The 15043-nt window shown below is 49.1% G+C and overlaps 1 protein-coding gene across 1 annotated transcript; it reads right to left on the minus strand.

Annotated features, from left to right (window-relative positions):
• Positions 1 to 465: 465 nt before the first annotated feature.
• Positions 466 to 2147, minus strand: LOC125514798 (1-aminocyclopropane-1-carboxylate oxidase 3-like). The gene is made up of 3 exons (XM_048680149.1): positions 1926 to 2147; positions 1591 to 1820; positions 466 to 1259 (listed from the first exon to the last, which is right to left on the minus strand). Exons 1-3 carry the CDS (start codon positions 2055 to 2057, stop codon positions 632 to 634), a joined length of 990 nt encoding a protein of 329 aa, XP_048536106.1. The 5' UTR covers positions 2058 to 2147; the 3' UTR covers positions 466 to 631.
• Between the last annotated feature and the right edge of the window lie 12896 nt (positions 2148 to 15043).

Raw genomic sequence — 15043 nt, forward strand, 5'->3', positions numbered from 1 at the left:
GACAAGGTGCTTGGGCGATGGCATTTTGAATGGTCTCTCCAGTCCCTCCCAACCTTGATGATGTCCGATCCAACTCTAGAGAAAGGCCTAGAGTTTGTGTCCACAAATACGATGACTCCCTCCAGATCTTGGTACTTGGTGTGTCTTTCAAGGAGAGCTATTGACTGGTTATTGGTACGGCGACTAAGACATCTCATTTGTGTTGTTCTGTGTGATGGTCTGATCCCTCCAACACTCTGAATTGATGGTGATGGATGGAAGCATGTATTGCATGAGCAAAACCGATGCTTGTTTAACTACTTGTAGATCATCTCAACACTATGGCTATTGTGGTTTTCAATGCATGGTATGGCGAGTATGTTTGTTGGTGTTGATGTCCTTTACTGAATGAATGGTTTTAATCACCACATGGAACATGTGGTAAACAATCAAAACTTGATTCATACGTTTGAATTAAAAGGAAAGTGAACTGAAACATAGTACCCTTTAGAAAAGCAAATAAGAAAAATACCAGTGACAACATTACACGCATAATATCTTACAGTACACACCACAACACAAGTCTGAAAATACTTTTGTCTGAGTACTGGCACGTACGAGCACATGAACTTATGCGCGCGCAGTCCACTAGTCACGCAGTGGCGATGGGCGCGGCGTCCGCCTTCATGGCCTCGAAGCGCGGCTCCTTGGCCTCGAACTTGTGGCGCAAGTACAGGTTCATGTAGTCCTCGAACACGAACCTCGGGTACACGGCGCTCCCGGCGCGCTCCGCCTCCTCCTCCGACAGCTCCTCGAGGAGCGCCGGGGCAGGGAAGATGACGGCGTCCGCGCCGGGGTTGTAGAAGGAGGCGAGGGACATGCGGTTGCCGTCGGGGCGGGTGAGCACGCGGTGCATCACGCTCTTGTACCGCCCGTTGGTGATCACCTCCAGCTGGTCGCCGATGTTGACGACGATGGCGTGGCGCATGGGCGGCACGTCCACCCATGCTCCATCCTTGAGGAGCTGGAGCCCGCTCACCCGGTCGTCCTGGAACAGCAGGATGACGCCGCCGGCGTCGGTGTGCGCGCGGAGGCCGGCGACCAGGTCGGGGCGCGGGCACGGCGGGTAGCTGCTCACCTTGGTGCCGAACGTCGGGCCCTTGGACCCGGCAAAGGCCCGCTTCAGGTAGCCCTGCTCCAGGCCCAGGTTCTCGCACAGCAGGTCCAGCACCTTCTCCGCCAGCTTCTCGATCTCCGCCGCGAATTCCTTCATCACTTGCCTGCAACGACGACACGAAAAAGGCAAACAAGTGTCACTTTCTAAAAAGATGATTCCATTCCAATCGTGTTGGTTCCTGCTGCCAAATTAGTACGATTCTGATTTGCGCAACCAATCTTATCTCCTGTTGATATCCCAGTGGCAGTACTATAATTGCTGCATGGTGTTTTTTGAGCTGCTGTACGTGTGAGGACTAACAATAGGCTGCCTCGTCAGAAAGAGTTGAATCAATCTGTGGAATCTGATGCTATCTGTTGTCTCTTATGTTATTACTTAGTGATCAAGTAGCCGTAGTTAATTAATTAAGTAATCACGCGTGCGTGCGTGCGTACCTGTAGTGGTGGTCGAGGTCGGGCAGGTCGGCGAGGTTGGAGGCGGGGAGGTGGCGGACGAAGAAGGTGCTCTCCCAGTCCACGTCCTTCACGTCGGCGCCCTTCTCGCCGGCCTCCAGCGTCTTCGCCGCGAACTCCTTGAACTTGTCCTCTCGGCACGCCGTGTAGTGCGCCTTGCTCACCCGCTCCACCTCGTTCATCAGCTCGTGCGAGATGCCATGGTTCAGCAGCTGCACACATATACCCTCAGTTAATCATGTCCAGAATTATCAAGCACTGCGTTAATAAATCACTCTGCTATAAGAGAATTCTATGTGTGTGGGGGGCAGTGTCACCTCGAAGAAGCCCCAGTTCTCGCAGGCGTCGCCGATGAGCCCCATGGCGGCGCCCCTCTCCTCGGTCTCAAGCTTCTCCATGTTGATCACCGGGAAGCTCAACGAGGCAGCAGCATTAGCAGGAATTGCCATCGCTCTCTCTCTCTCTCTCTCTCTCTCTCTCTCTCTCTCTCTCTCTCTCTCTCTCTCTCTCTCTCTCTCTCTCTCTCTCTCTGTATGTGTGCTTGTGCTGGTTAGCTGAAGCAGAGAGTGTGTGTGCGCTCTGAGGCCGGCGTGAGTTCCCAATTTATAGGCGCGACCGCGCGAGGGAGAAGGCCGGGACGTAGGAAATTACGACACAGCTTAATTTGTTATAAATCACTTTGGTCAATCGTCAGTATGGAACGGGGAACAAAGCTGTCTGGACGTACAAAACAAAACTGTAGGGACCAAAGCAAGCGAGATATGCCCCAGTTAGTTAGCTAAACGGATCAGCGTGAGGGCCGCAACTTCAAGTAGCTTACCGCATATACAATGATGCTATCTTAGGAGTGCCACGTAGGATAAATAATGAGGTGGAGGAGAGAGAACTAGTAAGAAAAGGCTTGCCTTCTTTTATTTAAGAAAAGACAAGTATGTCTCATCATATTTTTAAGAATAACTAGTTATTGAAGATAAGACTAAGAAATGACTCATTATAGACATCTTTTTTTCTCATCTGTAAATTACATATAAAACTTAAGATAAGACCATCTTATCAACCATTGTACATGCCCTAACCAAGTTGTCTTCAAGAATATCGCTTCTTGCTAGCTAATATGCCCTGATGGAGACGGAGCAGTCTGATAAGTACTAGGCTGATAGTCTACGTTGGCCACTATTCTATATACCTAAATCTAAGCGGGCAAGTAGCCAGTGTTGATGAACTTTGTGGCGTACGGATGGAGTTGTCCCTTACTTTACACGTTGATAATGACAGAGATTAGGCCTAGTACACCTGACCCAGGCCACTTATAGTGGAGTTTTGCTGTCAACAAATAGATGGTACTCCTTCAACATCGATCAATTTGACTGCTGCTGTCCGGGGACACCGGTCGATTGTGTCTGAAACATGGCACGTACACCTTGTCTAAAGCTTGTAATTTCGGGTGTCTACCAGGATCAGCGCTGTCTGTCCTACTCAGCGACAGCCAGCAGCAGTAGCTAAATGGCATGCAGATCACTTATTGCCCAGACTACTGTGTGCCCGTCGACACAAAAGCGGGAATGCGAGCAGAAGTTGCTGCACTCCTGTACGCATCAAAGCTTCATGGTGCTTTGCAGCTGGACCGCCAGACCCCGGCCATGTCCCAGACCGACTCATCGATGGACAGCTCGAGCTAGCGTCTTCGTCATCGCTGGTCTCTCTCTCTCCCTCCTCCCTAGTGTAACCTTTCCTTTCTCCTTTGTCCCTCATGGTAGGGGTCGGGTTAAAGTTCCCTTCTCCAGTCACCAGGACCCATGGCATTGTCCGAAAACTTATCTCCAGCAGTTCCAAAGACCATCGGATGGAGGCAGGGAAAAAGAAAGGATCGAGTTCTATCACGATCGAGCACATCATGACATGACTCGGCCACCTCTAGTGGGAATCAAATTAGCAAGCCAAAAGTTAGCTACTCCCTCCGGACTGGTATTTCAGTCGGGAGAATAACAGCCCTGAGAGAAGACAGCCCCATGAAATTAGCCAACAAGCGCTGCCTAATCTTCCTCGCGTGCGGTTTTAGGTCATCAACTTTACTAACCAAATATGTCTTATCCGTCACGGAAAGCAATTTTTTTAATTTACGAAAAGCATATTTTTGTATTCATATACAAATGTGATTTCTAAACACATATTTTGTCACATATAACATGTATTTGCCAGTGTGTGTTATTTGTGTGTGTGCGTTTATATTGGCCGTGTGCATTCTAGCTATGCGATGACTGAATGTGTACTCATTGTGTTTGTTTCCATTTGATGCGTCATCTCGAGTCAATAAAATCCACCATTCGTCAAAAAATATAACACATGTTTAGCTAATTAAATTATCGGTTTAGAACTACGAACATGCCCTTACAATTGGACGGATCTAGTATCTCGACTTTCCTCCAAGCGCGAAGGATAGAAGGGGCTGCCCTTTTCCTAAAAAAAAGAAGAAAGAAGGGGCTGCCCTTTTCCTCAAGAAAAGAAGAAGAAAGAAGCGAAATAACTAATTAACGAGTACTCGTTGCAAAGAACACTTCACTTTTTTAGGTTGCGACAAGTGGCGCACATGCAATGCGCCACTTGTCGCAACCTGTGAGTTTTTCCTTTTTTCGTAGATTCGTTTATTCAAAACATTTTATCTTTTAAACCGTGCATCCAAATCTCGAACCGTTTTCATCATTGGATTTCTCGCGTCGAGATCTTCAAAACTAGATCCCATGTTGATAGGTTTTGATGAACTTTTTTTTCATGAAAAAACCAAACCGGGAGCACGGTTTTTTTCCCTTTCCGAAAGTGTCACGCCCGTGCCTCTCGCGAAATCACACCCGTGCCTCTTGTGGAAGCAAAACCGTGACTCTCGTGGAAGAAAAAAAATAGAAAACGCGTTTTGATAGAGGCGAGGGTCCCGATCTTTCGATGAGATGATAACTATCGATTTGGTGAAGACGACTTTGACGATCCGACTACAAACGTGCACGATGTTGCGCCTTAGCAATCGCTAAACCAATCTCCTGAGGTTACTGACGATGCTGGAAGCACGGTCAGCCTGACCACGAAGGTCTATTCCTGCAAGCAATCGAAGAACGAGCAAGAATATGATAAAGCAATCTGAATATTGCAAATATATATGAAGTATTGATAATGGTGGGGATTCGGAAGCGGTCCTGGTCTGGTCGTTGGACACGAACGAAGTACACGAAGTTGCAATGGCTAACTTTTAACTAAACAAATCCCAAGGAAAAAGCTACTAGATGGATCTACTTATATAGGAGCAAGGGATGGCGGCCAAGGAGGTGGGAGGACATCCCAAGCCAGCCTAAAACTAACCCTAGGTCGTACAAGGCTCATGGGCCCAAGTGGAGGTGATGCAACACCTTTGGGCTTGTAGTTTGACTCGGATTCTGCTGCAGCGTCAGATTGTTTCGTCCGTAACTCAACGCTCCGGACGAATTTGAAGGTGAATCCAATTGGGTTGGAAAGAGCACGAAATCTAGTTTCCAACAAAAAAAGAATCACCCAATTCGGAGTCCGTATGAAAAAGTTGTTTGCGTTTTAAGTCAGGTATGTCTGTGCAGTCCGAATCTGAATCCAGAACGTGAAAGACTTGGACTCTATCTTCTCTTGGCCCAAAAGTGACGTGAGAGTAATTTTTGAACACAACATAAACTTCTCCTTTTCCCTTATCTTCATATGTGGATTGTACAAATGTCCCATACACCTGCAATTAGACAAAACACAAAAGTGTGTGAAGTATTTTTGTTCTGGATAACATAAATAGATTATTGAATAGTTTGCATTAGAAATCACCTGACAAATATGCATGTATGCAATATTTTTGGTCGTATCCAAGGTAGTCATGTCCTCATCACGTTTTTTTCGTTTCCGAGAGGCACGACCGTGACTCTGGCGAAAGCACAACCGTGCCTCTCGCGGAAGCAAAATCATGACTCTCGCGAAAGAAAAAAATACGGAAAACGCGTATTTTTTTCCTTTTCTGAGAGGAACGGCCGTGACACACATGAAAGCACAACCATGCCTCTCGCGGAAGCAAAACCGTGACTCTCGCGAAAGAAAAAAACAGAAAACGCGTATTTTTTCCCTTTCTGAGAGGCACGGCCGTGACTCTCACGAAAGGGCCGTGACTCTCACGAAAGCACAACTGTGCCTCTCGCAAAGCAAAACCGTGACCCTCGCGCAAGAAAAAAAATAGAAAACGCATTTTGTTTTTTCCTTTCAGAGAGGCACGGCCGTGACTCTCGCGAAAGTACAACCGTGCCTCTCGCGGAAGCAAAACCGTAACTCTCACGAAAGAAAAATAAACTAGAAAACACGTTTTTTTTCGTTTCTGAAAGGCACGACCGTGACTCTCGCTAAAGCACAACCGTGCCTCTTGCGAAAAAACCGTGACTTTCGCGAAAGAAAAAAAAACATGAATTTCCGTGCAAAAAAAATTCAAAATTGTTTTTGATCGAAAAGCTAAAGAAGACCGGGAGAAAACCAATACGTCGAAAAAAAACAGAAAAAAACCGTTTAAAAAGCCGGAAACGCGTGCAGAAAAATAAAAAAAATTCAGAGAGAGTGTCCAGAGCGCGACACGTGGCGAATGACTGAGAACGCGCCAAGTGGCGCTGATCGTTGTGAGGCTCCCCGAGGAGGATCCGGCTTGCCTGCTCCCTCCCTGTTCTCCCGTCCGTGCTCCCACTTCATCCTACGGCTGTCTTTTTTCCTTTTTTCTTTCTAATCTAATTATCTCCCCCCTGATTTTAATGAGGTGGGGCCGGGCCTTATTTTGTTCCAATCAAATCAAGCCACGTAGATAGGAGCACGGATGGGCACAAGACGAGGGAGCAGGCAAGTCTGGTCCCCTCGAGGAGCGCTTGTTAACTAGTTGCTCCTAAAAAGAAGGGGCTGCCCTACCGCACGCGATGGCCCAGCCATTTTACATGGACGAGATGCGGGCCACGGGTGCGCATGCATACGTGAATCAATTAGAAATATTTGAGATTGGTGAGCCCACTAGAAATCTGGGACGGAGGCAGTAGCTAAATCTAAAAAAAAAGTTCTACGAAAAACTTGGTAAAGGTTTCGCTTGCGACGAGTTGCTAACATTGGCTAAAAACATGAACTAGAGTTTCTTAAGCACGCCATTGTGCACATGTTAGGGAAGAGGATTTGTAGCACGTACTCCCTCCATTCGGAAATATTTGTCATCAAAATAGATAAAAGAGATGTATCTAAACGTATTTTAGTTTTAAATACATACTTTTTTATCCATTTTGATACAAGTATTTTCGGACGGGAGGAGTATAGACGAGGGCACGCTTATCTTTATTAACTTGATTGTGTTGTGATTCGCAAATTGGATGGTACCCACACGTGTTTTTGGCTTAATGCATGCATCTTTTGGCAGAGAGTGCATCCCTCACTCATCTCATCTCCTCATGTTTTTTTCTTTTGACTTGTAAATTTTAATATATTACCCCCTTAGTCTCAAAATAAGAGTTGCTGATTTAGGAGATCAACGACACATACTTTGAGACAAAGGGAATATATCTTTTGAACCAGAAATTTAATTATTATTTTGTTTGCATATTCGTGTTTTTTGCGACGAAGTTGAAATTACATCAATTTTCAATACGTTTTGATGTGTTTATAAATTTCCGCTAAGTTTCAACTTTTAAAATTTAATAGAAATGAACGATAAAATCAGTAAGATTTAGAACTAACTATTAAAACCATGTGGACTCCAGCGTTTTGACAAGTTTTCAAAACTTCAGCAAGTTTCAAACTTGCATCAAGTTGGGTAGCTAGCGTAGAACAGAGGAGTTAGCTCACGCTATGCCTGGTCCAGAGCTGTTCCATTCCAATTTTCCGGTAGAACGGCCGTCGCCATCTTAGGTTATGAAGATATGCATTTCAACAGACTTTATGGTTTTATCTATCTCTTTGCTAGGTGGAGTACCTAGGATGTGTTTGATTACCTGCATTATTTTTGGCACTTTGCATACGTGTCCCAATTGGGCCTGGCTGAGCATATGCAGACAAAAAATCAACATCAGCATGTTGATTGCCGGCCTACATCCCCTCTAGCCTGCATGTGCCGCTGAGGGAGGCCTGCAGTTTGGTTGCGGACTTGTTTCAGGAAAAACACAAGTTCGGTTGTTTGGTTATATCCAGGACAGTTGTGTGGTAACCTCCTCAATGTGGTGAGGTTATCAGAGGTACAGATGAAGAACTGTCTTAACCATGTTTGTGTTTGAGGTAAACTAGATCAATAGAATAAATTTAGGCACAAACACAAGTCTTAACCATGTATCACAAGTTTTAAGACAAGATAGTACGATAAGCTTTAGACGAAACCCAAATCTTAAACAAGCAACAGGGGCTCATGCGGTCACGGCGAAGGCGTTGTCGTGCTCCTTGCACTTGGTGACCACCTCCACGCCGTCATCGTTAAAGACGATCACCTTCATGGTGTAGGGGGTCAGCAGCTTGAACGTCGGCATGTGCCCGATCATGATCTGGTGAAAGGCGGCGAAGGTGGCCCAACCCTTATCAAGGGTGACCCTGCTATTAATCACCGTCACCGTCACCCTCCATGCACAGCCGGTGTAAGTCTTCAGTTTGAACTCTGTAGGGATGGCCCGGAAGTGCTTCGTGAAATCCAAAGGCAATGACAGCCTCTCCAGCTTTGGAGCAAGGATAATCTTGCTGAAGTGGCTTGATCCTGACTTCTGATGGTAGCGGCCATAGTTCCTCCACTTGGCGCCTGAATGATCCTGCACCAGCACGTCAACTAATGGCGGCACGACCTCCTTGCCCTTCTCCAATAGTGGCACGACCTCCTTGACCTTGTCCATCTGCATTATGCACAACACGCAGTTCAATGGTCAGCATTCATTCATATCGGCCTAACGCTTCTATACTAACCCACCCTACTAATCCAACACCACACTCAAACCCCCTCTGTTTCACCACCTCTCCCTCGCCATGAACTCCAACTCCAACCCCAACCCTTTCCCCTGGGGCATTGGATGCAAGGCCTTATTCCTTGGGTGCTCGCTCGATGCTCGCAAGAAGTTCGAGCACACCATGGAAGTGTGCTCGAACTTCAGCAACATCGATGACATGCACAAGGAGGCTAACGTTGTGATGAAGAAGGCTATGCCGGATGAGCTCAGCTGACGACACTGATTACGGACTCACCCAAGGGCGCGATGTCAGTGGACATCCTGCGCTGGGCCATGAATCACGCGGACTCCGGCGATGCTGGACAGCGGGCAAGATGGGCCAAGTATAGTACAAGGCATCTCAAGACCAGCGTGCGGCGGCGTACTGGAATAGGACGTTTGGGTCACCGGAGACGGACAACGATGAGGTGCAGATGGTGGCCAGGGCGACCGTGCAAGACCCATCGTTCTTGACAAAAACGATGTGGAAGAAAAGAAGATGGCTACCCCCCCGCCCCCACCCCACCCTCTCCCTCCCCACCTGTCAACGCGACTCCAAGGTCATCGCGGCTAGACAAGAAAGTTTGTACCCCCAATCTCCACCCCCGATGTAATCGAAAAATAACCTACGAGCCCTAGAAGCCGTCGGTGCAGAATCGATGAATGGCAATCCTCCACGCACCCCCGCCCCCAATGTTTTCAATCCCCTCCCTAACTCTCCAATCACGTGCTCAAATCTAATCTAGCCCGAGTCGAAAGCAGTAAATGTACTGAGAGGGCGAGGACTTACCGCCATGGCCGATGCGCTCCGGTGGAGGTCCGCAGTCACTCCGGTGGTAGCCGCCGTCTTGGATCGCCCAGGTGTTGCTCCGATGGTCGCTACCGGCGGTGTGAGTGGGGAAGAGGGGAGAGAGCGGTGAGGAAAGGAGGTGAGGGTAATTTATGACGACACGTCTGAAAACAACGCGACTTCTCTGGACCGCACTCACGCGTGTAACCGCCCGCGCCCATGTACCTAGGGTTGCACCGCTTGGGCCTGACTCCACAAAAATGGCCAATTTGAGCTCTTCCCTGAATGCAAACCTAGAGATGCTTTAATGGTCGTGCTATGCTGCCCAACAATGAAGGCAAGTAACCAGACGGATCTTTTTTCTTCACGCAGGCCTGACTGAGATATATGCAGCCTACCAAATACGTCCCTACTGTTTAGGTTGCCGGTTCATGAATGATGGGCAGGCATGGCTGGCCGCAAGTGGGCTCGTGTCGCCTCGGCTCTGCCCATATGAACAGCTGGTCGCCTGCGCCGTCGCGTCGGCGTCGGTGTCACACAAAATGCATCGCCGACGGTTCTTGCGGAGGACACGTAGTGGTCGAGCAAAGCAGCGAGCTCGGCTGCGGCCGCTTTGGAGTCTAGCTAGACTAGCTAGGCAGTCTGCTAGTGGGGGAATCGGAGTGGCGACGTCGCGGAAAGCGCACTCGCGTGTCCGTCCACTACTCGTGAACGGCCGGCTGCACGTACGGCCGGCCGAAGAGAAGAGTTGTTGGCTGGCTGGCTCGCTTGGAAGTCTCTGGCCGGTTAAAGTTACGCACGCGTGCATGGCTGTTTTATATTGGTCCTCTCGTATCCGCCTTGGTCGTGAGCCCTGACGCAATTTTCCACGCGCGCATGACTGACCCAGCAGAGGAAGCGATCGAGCGAGACGTACGAGCAGATTTGGTTTCCTGGCACGATATAGATCGGATCCCATCAGCGTGCGCTGTTGTCAAAGATTCAGATCACGGGCTCCCAATCGCATGTAAACCGGCGGCATCCGTAATACTACTACGTGCGTATGACTGGAGCCTCAAGTGACTGCATCGTCTTGTGCAACGGATGGTCTTGATCATTTCCATCTTGGACCCTAGCTAGCCAGCTCAAGTGGGCACTGTATAATCCACTGCAAAAAACAAAGAGGAAGATCTAACTGCGAAGACTCTGGGTCTGCGAAGATCTTCCCTTGGGATCCACGACGAGCTAGGGATCGAGATCGATCGCGACCGAAAGAGGTCGGGATCGACGACAATGCAAGTGTTCAAAGCACGCTGACGAACAGTACACATCGAGGACTCGAGGCGATGCCCTCGTCGATCTGGTCGTAGAGGAGAAGCAGGCGTGAGGCCGCACGGTCCGACAGCGAAAGCAGATGAAGAGCGAGAAAAGGTTTCCGGCCATGGTTGAACGCTTCCTCGGCAACTCGTTCATAGCACGACGAGGACGGCTGGTACGAGTGTTGTACGTACAGTACACGGATCTATGCTAAGACGGAGACCTGATCGTACCCGAGGAGTTGGAACAGAGTGTTGTGCTGTGGGCAATGTGGGACACTATCAGTGGTTGGTAAAATACAACCTCAACATTGCGATGAACGAGCCCTCATTGCGTCCTTTTCTATTTGCATGTAATCAGCATTGTTCGCTAGCGATGTATACTCCCTCCCAGATAGGGGAGACATGCCCTTTAGGGCGTATCGACCCGATGCCGAAGGACTGTTCCTAGCCTCGAGGAGTGAATCCGAGAGGCGTGACTAGCTCGATGGAGTGAGTACTTGAAACCGTAGTGAAGAGTACAGATCGACCGGAAGGTAGGTTAGGGAGCGGAATAGTTTATAACGGAGAGAGCCTTTTCTTTAGTGCAATTGTTTAGTTAAACTTCCTTTAACAAGGTTGACGAGGAGTGACCGATCACTTGACGGAACTCCGTCAGTGTGGAAGACGGAAGAAGTACATTGTTCTACAAGTCATCAAGTGGGCAGTGGTGGATGACACGGGTTTCACTAGGCTCTAGATATATAGATCGACACTAGCTATCTTAGCTAGAGGCACGCAATTCCGTCGTAGCCGTACGTCGTGTCAGCCTGCTGCTGGCCAAATACGAATCTAGCCGTGAGCTGTGTGTGTGTTCGGCTTCAGTGCGCCCAATATATTCTACAACCAACCAGCCAATCGATACTTGTAAAGCCAGATGGTCCAAAAGAAAATTCGATCCCCTAGGAACTTACGCCTTTCAGTTAATGCAGGCCAAGTATATATAAGCGCGTGAGATTTCTGGGATTGTGATCTACTCCTATACTCTCTCCCGTCCTTTTTTGTTTGCGTTTTAGCTCCAGCCCGGATACTAAAGAGAGGAGAGCTCAGCAAAATTTGGACTACTTTGCCCCTGAATTGCTACCAAGGAGACCCTGGGCAGTTACTCCCTGCATGCAAACGATTGGCCTGCAGCCATATATTCTCGCGCCCACTCTCTCCATCTCTCTGCATGCGTGTCTCTCTCTCCTCCTCTCTCTCTCCCGGTCTGCATGCATGCGCATCTCTCTGCATGTGCCTCTTCCTCTGTGCAAAATCTTCTTGAAATCGACGCCAATCTCTCATCCATTGCATGGCCTATGAGCAGGAAGAACACCAGCGGGGCTTGAAACTGGTGGAGTTGGAGCCAAAGCAATTCGTTTACCGCCATGGCTGAACAATTGGAGCAGATGAAAATTTCCAACTCCCTCCAACTGAACAGCCCGCCATAGATTAGAAGCTCAAAATTTAGCTTACCGCCATGGCTAAAACTGAAAAGTTCTGTCTATAAATCTCAGCCGCAGTCATGAACAGAACGGCAAAAAATTCTTCCCTCGCTCTCTTTGCTCCTCTCTCTCTCTTGCCACGTGAATGCAATGGCTGGTTTCGACCTCAATTCGGCCATCAACTGGGACGAGGTGGAGGATCAATATGATGGTCATGCCGAGGACATGAACTACGTTTACGTATTCGAGGAGAGCGATGACGGTATGAACTGATTGCTCTTGTTTGATTTTACTCCAGTTTTTTTGTGCTCTGTTTGATCGCTTTTCAACTCCCAAACCAACGACAGAAAATGAAGCCGCCGAGCAAAACAATGGCGGACGCGGAAGCGGCGGCAACGACGCTTCGCACGGCACGGAGGACGCAGGCGGAAGCGGTGGCAACGGCAATAGCAGCCAGCTCGCGGACGTGGAGGTGCAAGGCGGAAGTCCCGCGCGCTGGTCCGAGCCGCATAGATCAGGTGCACGACGCGGAAGCTGAAGACGGCAGTGCCGGCGCTGGTCTGAGCCGCACCGACCGCGTGCACGACGAGGACACCTCCAGCGGAAGAAGCAACAGCCACAACCATGGCCGCTCTCGTCTAGGCTTGACCGGCCGTGGACTTCGCAACGTTGACCGCGGAAGAGGCCTGCAAGTCACAGGCGGAGGAAGCGTGCAAGTCGCCGGCGGAGGAGATGTAGCCCCTATCCGTGGACGACTAGGCCTCGCTGGCCGCGGGCGAGCTCACGCCGGCACGATCCAGTGGCAGCCGGAGCATCCAGTCGTCACTGGATGAGGGCATGGCAGAGGCGCGCCATCGGGCCGTGGTCGCGGGATGCTTGGCATGGCCGGGCGTGGTCGTGGTCGAGGGCGCCAGCTTCCTGACTTGAACCTCGTCGCGCCAGAGGACGTTGAAGACGGGCACGCCGCCGGTGGTGGCGATGGCGATGATGGACATGGCGATGCTGGAGACGAGGGGCATGGCGCAGAGGATGGCGAAGCTCACGCAGGTGACCCCATGCATGGTGAGAAACTTGCCCAGCACCAGCGGACAATTCCATGTTAATGAAAACTAGCGGACAATTCTATTTGGTTGTTTGATTCTCATGCAATTATAGTCCATTAAAATTTGTGGCAATTTCTCATTTTGTTATAAAGTTCATAAAGTGTGTTCATTAGATTTATTGTTGTTAAGTTTAATTCGGTTATGCAAATTTCATTATTGATCAAGTAGGCACTTCTAGTCATGAAGACCATGGCGCCGGTGATGAGGGTAACGGAGGTGCGGAAGGTGACGGGCATGAGGGCAATGACCATGATGGTGAGCTCATAATTTCACTTCTATATGAGTACTCATTTTTCGTGACATGGCAGCATATTTTGCTCATTTTGTGTGACATGGTAGCAGATTCAGTCACATGAAATTGATCATGTCTTCCTTTTTGTAGGTGGGAATAATCCGCAGCCGCCGCAGCCACGTGAGTGGAGTGACAAAGCTAAGCTCACCGTCTATGGCATGTTGTTGGAGAGGACAAGTCTAGGAATTATGAAGCGTGGAGTGACCAAGGAAGTGTCTCGTTTGACCGGTACGCCGCAGAGAACTATCCAGGACTTATGGAACAAGGGAAAGTTATATGGAGGGATGCTTGGAGTGTTGAACAAGAAGCCCAAAAATTGTGGTCGTAAAAGGATATCTATCGACTCGGAGACTATAAAGGCAGTTGACAAGAGGAAGAGAACAACCATCAAAGACCTCGCAAACGAGTTAAATGTGTCCAAAACCACAGTTTGGAGGAGGCTGAAAGAGAAGAAGATTAGACGCCACAACAATGCCATCAAGGGAACTCTCACCGACTTGAACAAGAGACGTAGGGTTGAGTGGTGCCTCTCGCAATTTCAGGAAGAGAGCCTACCGGAACAACCGTCTTTTAAAGGAATGTACAATGTCATTCATATAGATGAGAAGTGGTTCTATCGCACCAAGAAGTCTCTCAAGCTATACCTAGCAGATGATGAGGAAGAACCGGAACGGTTTACGCAGAACAAGAATTATATAGAGAGGGTTATGTTTCTAGCAGCTGTAGCATGCCCTCGCTTTGATGTGAATGATAATGTGACATTTGATGGTAAAATTGGAATATGGCCGTTCACTTTTGAGGAGGTGGCTAAAAGGGATAGTCCTAACCGTCTAGCCGGGACAATCGTGACAAAGGTCATCCTCAAGGTGACAAGGGATGTGAGTAGAGACTTCTTGGTGAACAAGGTTATCCCCGCCATCAAGGCGAAGTGGCCTCCTTCTGAACGTGGGCGTCCTATTTTCATCCAGCAAGATAATGCTAGGACTCACGTGAATGTTGATGATCCGGTGTTTCTTGCCGCGGCCTAGGCGGATGGGTGGGACATTCGTTTGGTGTGTCAGCCACCGAACTCGCCGGATCTTAACATACTTGATCTTGGTTTCTTTGCTGCCTTACAGTCGTTGTTCCAGAAGCTATTTCCAGGTTCAATTGATGATATAATTATGAAGGTGTGCCAATCATTTGAGCAGTACCCCGCCGAGAGGTGCAACCGAATATTTCTCACTCAACAATCTTGCATGCGTGAGGTTCTAAAGGACAAAGGAGGCCAGCACTACAAGGTGCCGCACATGAGAAAGCAAGTCCTTCAAGATCTTCGTATCTTACGTGTTGCTGCTTCCAATGCCACCGTCCACCTTGATGACCGCGTCGGCGAGCGCGCGCACCAGTTTGGCGAGCTGGTGCACGTTGTCGATCAGGGTGCTCACCTTGTCGGCCAGTGCGTGCAGCACTTCCTCAAGCGCCTGGATGCCACCATCTTTCGGCTGCACTCTGTAGTCCGCGAGCGCGCCGCCTCGCTCG

Source organism: Triticum urartu, chromosome 6 (assembly GCF_003073215.2).
Source record: "Triticum urartu cultivar G1812 chromosome 6, Tu2.1, whole genome shotgun sequence".
In the NCBI taxonomy this organism is placed as follows: domain Eukaryota; kingdom Viridiplantae; phylum Streptophyta; class Magnoliopsida; order Poales; family Poaceae; genus Triticum; species Triticum urartu.